The 10,415-nt window shown below is 61.1% G+C and overlaps 1 protein-coding gene across 9 annotated transcripts; it reads left to right on the top strand.

Moving 5' to 3' along the window:
* Nucleotides 1-1,084: 1,084 nt before the first annotated feature.
* On the top strand, nt 1,085-8,563 carry LRRC8E (leucine rich repeat containing 8 VRAC subunit E). Of its 9 annotated transcripts, none has more exons than XM_040449734.1 (4): nt 1,085-1,645; nt 3,543-3,665; nt 5,250-5,392; nt 6,169-8,563. In XM_040449734.1, the coding sequence occupies exons 1-4, from the start codon at nt 1,474-1,476 to the stop codon at nt 8,410-8,412; spliced, it is 2,682 nt and encodes an 893-aa protein (XP_040305668.1). In that variant the 5' UTR covers nt 1,085-1,473; the 3' UTR covers nt 8,413-8,563. The 9 variants fall into 9 exon arrangements, with proteins under 9 accessions (XP_040305668.1, XP_040305670.1, XP_040305671.1 ...); XM_040449736.1 differs by lacking the exon at nt 1,085-1,645 and adding an exon at nt 2,132-2,226 and having other exon boundaries at nt 3,566-3,665; XM_040449735.1 differs by lacking the exon at nt 1,085-1,645 and adding an exon at nt 2,134-2,226.
* Nucleotides 8,564-10,415: the final 1,852 nt, after the last annotated feature.

Here is a 10,415-nt window from a genome sequence, read left to right as displayed (position 1 = left end):
ACGGCCAAGGGGTAGAGGATCCATCGACAGATGAATGGATAAACAAAATGTGGTCCAGCCACACAATGGAATATTTTTCAGCGTTAAAAAGGAAAGATATTCTGACACCTGCTACAACACGGATAGACCCCGGCAACGCGTGCTCGGTGGCAGAAGCCGGTCACGGAAGGACGAACACGGTAGGATTCCCCTTACGCGGGCTCTCTAGGAGAGTCACATTGGTAGAGACAGACAGCAGGTGGCGGGAGGCAGGGGGCCGGGGCCGGGGTTTAATGGGGACAGTATCTCGGCGTTGGAAAATGAAAAGCATTCTGGAGTCGGACGGTGGAAATGGTTTCAGAACAACGTCAGTGCACTCAATGCCGCTGAACTGCACACTTCACCGCGGTGACAGTGGTAAGTTCTACGTCATGGTATTTTACCACAATGCTTTTTAAAGGCTGGGTGTGATCGATGGGGGGGGGGGACACTCACGCGCCACCAATGGGGGTGTGAAGCAGACGGTCCTTCGGGAGAATCACTGGAAGGCGTGGTGCGTACGTGTGTCCCGTGACCTGGCTGTTCTCCTGGGGCGTCTACACCTGTGGCAGGTGCCCCAGAGTCCCCTCTGCCCCCCCCTTCTCCAGAGCAACCCGCAGCCTGACAGGAGCTGACGGTCAGCCCTTCTCAACCCCCTCGCCCCTTGGGTTGGACAACTTGGCGGTGTATCCTCCACTGTCTCCCAGAAGAACAGAGCCCCAGCTGCCTGTGAACCTGCTCCGTTTACCCTCACGGATGCCTGCTGGCCTCCTTCCTTTCCCGGTGTCACTTCCCAGTTACCCACCCCCCTCCAGGGCGCCCTGGGATCACCTTCCGGGTGGACCGTTTGCCTCCAATTCCCCGTGTCAAGGTCTGCACCTAAAACGACACCTCAGTCGTTCACCCACCTGTCATTTACTGAATGCCCCCCCACCCCGTGTGCCAGGTACCATCCCAAGGGTTGGGGACACAGCAGTCATGGGGCTGCCGTCACAGTGACCTCGGCGATTTGTACAAGTGTGCAAAGCCATGTGTATCAGGATGGTCACCCCGGCATAAAGCTGTAGACCAGGGCATGGGCGCTCTCAGAGAGAAGAGGGCCTCCTGTCTGTCTGTCTGTCTGTCTGTCTTCGAGCTGCCTGTGGTGGAGCCCACAGACACTTGAAAGAGGCCGGGTCTCCAAGGGTCGCGCCCACTACAGGGCTTCGCAGAGGAACCCAAGCTTAGGGGGGGGTCTCAATCCTCGAGGTTTCAAGCCTCGGGTCTCGGACTGTCTCCAGTCTAGTGAACTCGTGAGCCTCCCGTGGGGGAGGGGTCTCATTCCCCCACTTTGTCAAGGTCCCCTCTCCCTTCAGTTTTGCAGACAGAACGGGTCAAAGTTCACCGGATGCCTCCAGGCTGAAAGGGTGCTTTGCCAGTGTAAGAGGCAGCTCAGGCCTTCTCGGCCAGGGAGGGATGAGTGGGGGTGGGGAGGCAGCCATCCTTTCTAGAAGCTGCCCTCCCAGACCAGACTCCAGCCCCAGATCCCAGAGCCTTCCAGCCCTTGTGCCGCCCCCCAAGACCTGGGAGCAGCTTACCCATCCCCTGAAGTCCGGAGAAGGTCTCAAGGCTGGGCAGGGCCAGACAGGTAAGCACCCCACTCTGCTCATCCTCCCTTGGCTGGGTGGTCAGAGCAGGAAGGGGAAGCCCCCTCCCTTCCCCTGGACTCTGTTCCTCTGGATTTGGTTGTGCCTCAAGGCCAGGTGGCTGCCCCTTGGGGTGGGGTTGGGGGCAAGGATGAGGAGGCCCTTCACCTGTTCCTGACAGGGTCTCTACAGCTTAGATCCTGGAAGGGGGCCCACGGGCCGGCTTTGGGAGCCACGCAGCGCCTCCGGGGGGGCCCCCCTAGTTTCCCTGGCTGCAGCCCGGCCCAAAGTTCTAAGACCTCTGCCCTCCGGCCCGCCCCTCACCCTCCACCGTCGTGGAGAGCTGGATTCGGATTGCCCTCCTCCCGCAATCCCTTGGCGTCCTGGAGTAGGGGGCGACCTGGGAGGACCCAAAGGGAGGCGGAGCCGAGACGTCCCCGGGGCGGGCGGGCGGGGCGGCTCCCGGGCTCCTGTCCCGCCCGCCCGCCCTGACTCACCCAGGCTGGCCCGGGAACTCTGCGGGAGTCCCGGCTGCTCCGCTCCCAGGGACCCAGGAGTTGGGCCCAGCGTCCCAGCCAGAGCGGTGAGTAGGAGGCTCCCCGTCCCTGGGGACCGGGTGGCGGGGTGGGGGTCTGGCCCACGTGAGGACCGCCCCAGGTGCCGCCGGCACTGCCGCCTGAGCCCGCGGCCCGCCCGCCAGGGACACAAGGAGCTGGGGAGGGGGTGGAGGCGGCGAGAGACTCGGCCTTGGCCAGACCTAGGGCGCCTGTCAGGGAGCAGGCCAGCCTGGCCAAGGACAGATCAGCAGGCTGGGGGAGACCCCCATGGGGTCTTGGCCATGTTCCCCTGGACGCCCCAGAACCCTACCACTGGGGGTCCCTACCAAGTTGCCCTCCCTGGGACTATTAAACCTCAAGACTCCCTGACTCCCAAGTCCTGGCTGGGCAGCTTGGAAAAGTACTAGGTGGAGAGTCCCCAGGCCTGGGGCCTGACCCAAGATCTGCTACTAGGGGACCCCTACCCCCACCCCCGACCTTAGTTTCTCTCTTGTGTAAAAGTCAAAGGTTGGACCTGTGTGCTTCAAAGCCCGTTTCAGGGCTGACAGTTACCCGTGTCCTCCTTGCCCTTTAGCACGGGTTGTGGGCGAGGAGGGGGGCTGGACCCCGAGCACCCACCACTGCCCCCAGGAGGCAAGCTGGGAGCCTAGGGAGGGTCTGAGCGGGGAGTTGCAGGGGTGAGGCATGGATAGCAGAGCTGAGGCTAGGTAGGGGGCACGACCCGGTCCCAGGCCGGCCAGAACCCCCAGGGCCTGCCCTGCAGAGCAGCCCTCCGCCCATCTTTTCTCTGCGAGAACATTCTCTGCTAGAACACTCTCCTCCGGTCTCCTTTTGGCAAAGATGCTGCATCCCAGCGAGAGGTTCTCACCCAAGATGAAGCAGACAGGGCGCTAGGGGACAGATGAGACTTGGGACTCACGCCTCACATACCGCTTGTAGCTGTGAAAGCTTCAGCTGGTTCCTTCCCTCCCCTTGAGTCTGGAAAATGAGGGTGTGGTGCCCTCCGTCCCCCAGAGTGGGGATTAAAGGAGGCACCGGAAGCATCTGGTGGCCATAAGTTGCGTATGGCCGTGCTGGTGTTTGCCTCCGGGCTCCCCATCCCTGGAGCCCTCTGCCCAGGGCCCTCCCGCCAGCCCTGCTCAGACAAAGGGGGGGGGGCCGGCCTTGTGTCTGTGGAAGCTTAATGGCAGGTTCAGACCATCGAGTTTGAGTCATGGAGACAGATAATGATAACCCCAGTGTCTGCCTCTGATGGCGTTGTGTATATACCTTGTTCCGTGGGAGCCACTGGGCCATCCACTGGGGACCCTCGGCGTCGCCGCCGTCTTGCCTTTGATTGTAGTCTTGACCTGGTGGATACTGCAGCTTCCGCCACTGCGAGATGGACCCAGGCAGGAAGTTGGTCCTCGCCTGTGTACGTGGCATTTCTGTCGCAGCCCCAACGGCGGAGCCGTGTCCCTCACAGGTACCCGGGGCAGGGAGAACGGTGGCTGGCTGGAACAGGTCCTGGGTCTCCCCTCAGCCCAGTGTATACGGCTCCGGGTACCCACCTGCATCCGTATGCACACTCCAGAATGCCCCCAGGTGTCCCTTTTGGTGGCTACGTTGTTCATGTGGCCCCCAGGGTGCTGCTGCTAAGATTCCCGGCTGGCTGACGGCACTGATAGGCTGGGGCACTTCTACTCAGCTTTTCTTTTAGGACAGGGCATCAAACTGAGAGTGAGGAATGGGGCATTGTGGGAGGGAGCCCGTGCTCTGTCTGTGCACCCCCTGCCTGTGCCCGGCTCTGGGTGAGTCAGGGCCTGAGTCAGGGGGGGGCCCTGCCCCTGCCATCCCGATGTGAGGGCCTTTGAAGGGATTAGAAGGTGTGGTGGACTACCTCGCCCTCAGCCCGGTGGGCAGGGCTTACAGCCCGCATCCCTGTCCGTCTCTACCTCATCCCCGCCCGGGAGTCAACCCCAGGCCTCAGGGACCTGGGGACTGCAAAGGGAGGCAGGGTGCTGTGAGAGGCAGTCCGGCCTGGGAGCCCCCTCAAAAGGCAGTGGGGGCCTTGCGGCCTCCCTTTCCTTCCGTCCAGCCTCCGGGAGAGGGGGAGGGAGGCTCCCCAGCTGCCTGTTCTGGGAGGGTGATGTCCCAGCTTGTGGCCCATGCCCCCACGTGACTCGCTCCTAGCTGTCCCGTATCTGAAATAATGATACCTTGGTCTAAAGTGAAACCCAGGGACAGACAGAGCGGGCTGGCCGCCCAGGAGCCTGAGAGCCCAGCCCCAGCCCAGACAGTAGGTGTCACTCTGGCTTTGTCCCTGAGTTTTCCATTTCCTGATCCTCTGCCCTCCGGCCATCCTGGCGACCCCCCACCCTCCCAGTCAGAGCCCGGGTTTCTCTGTCATCTGCCTCAGTTTCTGGGCACCGATCCCTCTAGAAACCCAGGTGTTCTAGTCCTCCTTCCCCTCCACTGACCAGCCTTCAGCTTTGCCCCTCCCTGCCCCTCAGGCCCTGTAACCAGAGCCAGGCTCCAGCCGGCTTTTCCGGTTGGAGGTTGGAGGTGGTGCCCGGAGCGCCCCTGAAGGGGGTGGGGGGCCCACACCCCGGAAGTCCTCAGCCTCAGACGCTCTCTCTGGCCCAGTGGCAGAGACAGCAGAGGCTAGCGGTCCGGACAGCAGGTGTCTGGAGTCAGAGCGGCAGAGCGAGTGGTTTGGGCTCGTCATCAAGGGTGGGAGATGGCTGGGTTCTGGGAGAAGGCCACTCGGGCAAGCTGGGGGACAGCGGCTCCGTGGACTGCCCTTCCTGACCTCTGAAAGGGCGAGCGGCGTCAGAGGGGGGGCAGGGATCCCGGGGAGCAGATGTGGTGAGACCGGTAGTAGCTTGGCTTCAGGAAGGAGGTGAGGTCTGGGGGAGAGAGGGGGCACACAGCTCGTGCCTTCTGCCAGATTCGGGCAGGGCAGAGCACAAACTGGGAGCAGAGGCGTGTGTCTGGCTCCTCTGGGGGTCCACCACCAGACGCCCCTTCTTGAGGGTCTCTGCAACCCCTGCCTCCTCGTCTCCCATAGGAAAGATGATTCCGGTGGCCGAGTTCAAGCAGTTCACGGAGCAGCAGCCCGCGTTCAAGGTGCTCAAACCCTGGTGGGACGTGCTGGCGGAGTACCTCACCGTGGCTATGCTCATGATCGGGGTCTTCGGCTGCACCCTGCAGGTGAGGCGCGAGGCAGGAGCGGGGCCTGGATGGAGCGCGGCCTGCAGGGGTTGGGGCCTGGGTGCGTGGAGAGGGGCGGGGCCCGGATGAGCGGGCAGTTGGCGGGGCACGTAGGGGGCGGGGCCCGGGTGTGGCCCGCCTATGGGGGGGCGGGACCTACAGGGGCGGGGCCTGTTTGAGCGGGTCGGAGAGGCGGGGCGTGTGGGGTCGCAGCCCGGATATTCGGATATTCCGGAGGGCTACCTGCTCTGATCCCACAGTTCCGGAGACTGAGCGTGTGAGGTCAAAGGGTTGACAGGGTTGTGTGTTTCTACGGGCTGTGAGGGAGCATGTATGTGTCCCATGCCTCTCACCTGGCTTCTGGTGGCCTCAGGCCTTCTTTCATCTCCCTTCTGCGCACGGGTCTCTGTGCAAATGGCTCCTTTTTATACGGACACGGTCGCACTGGATTAGAGCCCACCTTAATGACCCCACCTTAACTTGATCACATCTGTTTTGCAAAGACTATCTGTCCACAGGTATTAAGGATTAGGAGGTCAGTATCTTTCGGCGGGGGGGGGAGGGGGGGTGGGCGCCGGAGGGAGAAGGAAGATGCAATTCAACCTAACTCCTTTTTTTCAGACAAAGATTGATTCTCAGAAGTTTAGTGACTCTTCCAAAGTCACAGCCCGCTGGGGACAGTCAGGGATTGGGGTCTCCCACCTTCAGCCTGCCTTTCTGCCCCCAACCGTGCAGGCCATCCCAGCTCCTTGGCCCTCTTTCCCCCTCATTCCCAGGTGACACAGGACAAGATCATCTGTCTGCCCAGTCACGAACTCCGGGAGAATTTCTCAGAGGCCCCCTGCCAGCAACTGCTGCCTCGGGGCGTCTCCGAGCAGATGGGGGGCCTCCGGGAGGTAAGCGGCCTCAAAAACAATCTGGACCTCCAGCAGTACAGCTTCATTAACCAGCTCTGCTACGAGACAGCCCTCCACTGGTACGCCAAGTACTTCCCCTACCTGGTCGTCATTCACACGCTCATCTTCATGGTCTGCACCAGCTTCTGGTTCAAGTTCCCCGGCACCAGCTCCAAGATCGAGCACTTCATCTCCATTCTGGGCAAGTGTTTCGACTCTCCGTGGACCACGCGGGCCCTGTCCGAGGTCTCTGGGGAGAACCAGAAGGGCCCCACCACCGGGCGGGCGACGGCGACAGTGGAGGCCTCGGCGGGGCCGGGAAAAGCCAATGAGGGTGAGAAGGAAAAGGTGCTGGTGGAGCCCGAGAAGGTGGTGACTGAGCCACCAGCCGTCACCCTACTGGACAAGAAGGAGGGTGAGCAGGCCAAAGCCCTGTTTGAGAAGGTCAAGAAGTTCCGCGTGCACGTGGAAGAGGGGGACATCTTGTACACCATGTACATCCGGCAGACGGTGCTCAAAGTCTGCAAGTTCTTTGCCATCCTGGTCTACAACCTGGTCTACGTGGAGAAGATCAGCTTCCTGGTGGCCTGCAGGGTGGAGACCTCGGAGGTCACGGGCTACGCCAGCTTCTGCTGCAACCACACGAAGGCCCACCTCTTCTCCAAGCTGGCTTTCTGCTACATCTCCTTCGTGTGCGTCTACGGGATCACCTGTCTCTACACCCTCTACTGGCTCTTCCACCGGCCCCTCAAGGAGTACTCCTTCCGTTCTGTGCGGGAGGAGACGGGCATGGGTGACATCCCCGACGTCAAGAACGACTTTGCTTTCATGCTGCACCTCATCGACCAGTATGACTCCCTCTACTCCAAGCGCTTTGCCGTCTTCCTCTCCGAGGTCAGCGAGAGCCGCCTGAAGCAGCTCAACCTGAACCACGAGTGGACGCCCGAGAAGCTGCGGCAGAAGCTGCAGCGCAACGCCCGCGGCCGGCTCGAGCTGGCCCTCTGCATGCTCCCGGGGCTGCCCGACACCGTCTTCGAGCTCAGCGAGGTGGAGGCGCTCCGGCTGGAGGCCATCTGCGACATCACCTTCCCCCCGGGCCTCTCGCAGCTGGTGCACCTGCAAGAGCTCAGCCTGCTTCACTCGCCCGCCCGGCTGCCCTTCTCCTCGCAGATCTTCCTGCGGGACCGCCTGAAGGTCATCCGGGTCAAGTGTGAGGAGCTCCGCGAGGTGCCCCTGTGGGTGTTCGGGCTGCGTGGCCTGGAGGAGCTGCACCTCGAGGGGCTCTTCCCCCCGGAGCTGGCTCGGGCGGCGACCCTCGAGAGCCTCCGGGAGCTGAAGCAGCTCAAGGTGCTGTCTCTGCGGAGCAATGCCAGCAAGGTGCCAGCCAGCGTGACCGACGTGGCCGGGCATCTGCAGCGGCTTAGTCTGCACAACGACGGGGCCCGCCTGCTGGCCCTGAACAGCCTCAAGAAGCTGGCGGCGCTGCGGGAGCTGGAGCTGGTGGCCTGCGGGCTGGAGCGCATCCCCCATGCCATCTTCAGCCTGGGGGCGCTGCAGGAACTTGACCTCAAGGACAACCGCTTGCGGTCCATCGAAGAGATCCTCAGCTTCCAGCACTGTCGCAAGCTGGTCACGCTCAGGCTATGGCACAACCAGATCGCCTACGTCCCCGAGCACGTGCGCAAGCTCCGGGGCCTCGAGCAGCTCTACCTCGGCCACAACAAGCTGGAGACCCTGCCCACCCAGCTCGGCCTTTGCTCTGGCCTCCGCCTGCTGGACGTCTCCCACAACGGGCTGCGCTCCCTGCCGCCCGAGCTGGGCCTCCTCCAGAGCCTGCAGCACCTGGCGGTGTCCTACAACGCCCTGGAGGCCCTGCCGGAGGAGCTCTTCTTCTGCCGCAAGCTGCGGACGTTGCTCCTGGGCTACAACCACTTGAGCCAGCTCTCGCCCCAGGTGGGGGCCCTCAGGGCCCTCAGCCGCCTGGAGCTCAAGGGCAACCGCTTGGAGGCTCTGCCAGAAGAACTTGGCAACTGTGTGGGGCTCAAGAGAGTGGGGCTCCTGGTGGAGGACACCCTTTACGAGGGCCTGCCAGCGGAGGTGCGGGAAAAAATGGAGGAGGAATGAAGCGAAAGGTGGGGCAGGTTGGGGTAGAGGCCTTCTGGATGCTTCCACCCCAGAATCTCTACTATCGTCTTCAAGCGAGGTGGCCGACAGGGCCCAGGCCAGGAGACGAGGAGCAGACACATCAGCCTTGGGGGGGGGCCGCGGGCGGGCGGGCGGAGGGGAGGGTCCAGACAAGATCCTGGGATTGGTTTGTCCGAGAAGAGACAGGAGGCTGTGGATTTGGGGTGGACCGTCGTAGAGGGATCAACTCAGTCACAGGAGTCTCAGACCAAAAGCACACCTGTGTCTTTGGCTGGCTGTCCTGCCCTCCCCCCGGACATTCTAGCTCAATTAGTGCCGTATGTGGGGGTGAGGCACATCCCAATGGGATTTCAACCCTTTCTCCCCCAACCCAAACAGCTTACATCTGCGGTTCTCTCCCAAGGAGGGGACACAGACACAAGGGACCAGCGACCCCTGCCCCCAACTTTGATGCCAATCCCTTATTTATAAGTTGTTTGCTATGGACACGTGAACTCAGTAAAATGGTCCTCATGTTTGGCCTTGCATCAAAATCAACAGCCCCAGAACAAAACATCCCAGGCCCCACCCCTGAAAGACTGACTCAGGTCTGGCTGGAGGCCAGGAACTTGTCTGTAAATCAGCATCCCAGGTAATTCTGATGCGGGTGGTCCTAGGCCTGGATGTTGGGAAACGCTGACCTACAGAATCTGGATGTTCAGAGCCGGGGTTCTGAACCCTTTTGAAGACCTAGGACTTTTGAACATCTTATAAAAGTTGGGCACCTCCTTGCCCAGGAAAATGTACACACACATGCAAAATTCCAAAGCTACTTCAGGCCGGCAACAGATTCCCCCAGATTTCCCAGAGGGCCATTCACGGACATCCTAAGGATAGCAGACTCCAGGGTTAAGAACACCTGCTGTGGAATTTACACGTTTCTGAGAACAGGCAGGGACTTTGTGTCTTTCAAATGTTCTCTGTGTGAGGGAGCATCTATCAGTGGGTGGTTAATAAATAATACTAGGAGAACTAAAATTCTGATCTCTGGTATCCACTCCTGTTGTCTAAGCCTTCCATTTCATCCAGACCAATGACAGGCAAGCAGTGACACTAACGTGCCAGAATGAAGGGTATGAGATCCGTCCTGGGAGCAAAGACAGACCTCAGCAGGAGAAATCAGGTGGCGTCTTCTGCTCAGCTTTTTTCCTGGAGAACCCCTTTTCCTCTCCATTCCTTGTTATTCTCCGGACTCCAGTCTTTTATCTGTTCCACCCGTAAGTTGTCACCATAGGAGTCCCCACGAGCCTTCAATGCCCACCAGTGATCCCGTGCGGGCCCGGGAGTAGGCAGGGCGTATGGCACAGCCTGCCTGACCCTGACTTCCTGGGACTGGACACCTCGAGATGTCTGCAAAATGTGAGCCTCTTCCTGGCAACTGAGAGCAGAGACAAGCTGCTTTCCGAAAACCAGGACTGCAGATGGGGACGTTTTCCCGGCACCCACCATGCCAGTTAAGCCGCGAGGATGACAGGCTGAGGGGCATTAACACCAAAGCCCATCTACTGCACTGTCCAGACGCTGGGCTCACATCCCGGGGCGGGAAGATGAGGGAACGTCTTAAAATGTCCCAGGTGGGTCTGGCCTGGAACTCTCTGGCCATGACCCTGGCCCTGTGGTCGAGGTCAGGGGTCATGCCGCTGGACTCCTAAGGCCGCTACAGTGACCTGAGCCCTACCCCGTCCCTCCCGCCGGTCCTTAGCCACCCCCGAGTTTGCTGAAATAGAAAGGGCTCCCCACGGGTGCCTAATTATGGGGAGGAGGCAGCAATTAGGCATAACAGCGATCCTAATGAAACACTGTCCCGTAAGAGAAAGGCAGTCCTGAGGGAGCGTGGGTGCCAGAGAACAGGCCGGGCGGGGAACAGCGAAAACGAGGCTGAGGACACATAGCAAGAGCTACTCCCAGCAACAGCGGCCGCGGAAAGAGCCAAGGCTGCGCAT

Source organism: Herpailurus yagouaroundi, unplaced genomic scaffold, assembly GCF_014898765.1.
Source record: "Herpailurus yagouaroundi ecotype Mexico unplaced genomic scaffold, PumYag 200, whole genome shotgun sequence".
Taxonomy (NCBI): Eukaryota; Metazoa; Chordata; class Mammalia; order Carnivora; family Felidae; genus Herpailurus; species Herpailurus yagouaroundi.
Note: the sequence above shows the minus strand (reverse complement) of the source record. Positions and strands in the feature narration are given on the sequence as shown.

Bases quoted from the DNA above. Each gene is read 5' to 3' on its own strand.
- LRRC8E (XM_040449734.1), top strand. From the start codon at position 1,474: ATGAGTGGGGGTGGGGAGGCAGCCATCCTTTCTAGAAGCTGCCCTCCC. The intron at 1,646-3,542 runs GTAAGCACCCCA...CTTTGATTGTAG, and splicing joins GGCTGGGCAGGGCCAGACAG to TCTTGACCTGGTGGATACTG. The intron at 3,666-5,249 runs GTACCCGGGGCA...CGTCTCCCATAG, and splicing joins CGGAGCCGTGTCCCTCACAG to GAAAGATGATTCCGGTGGCC.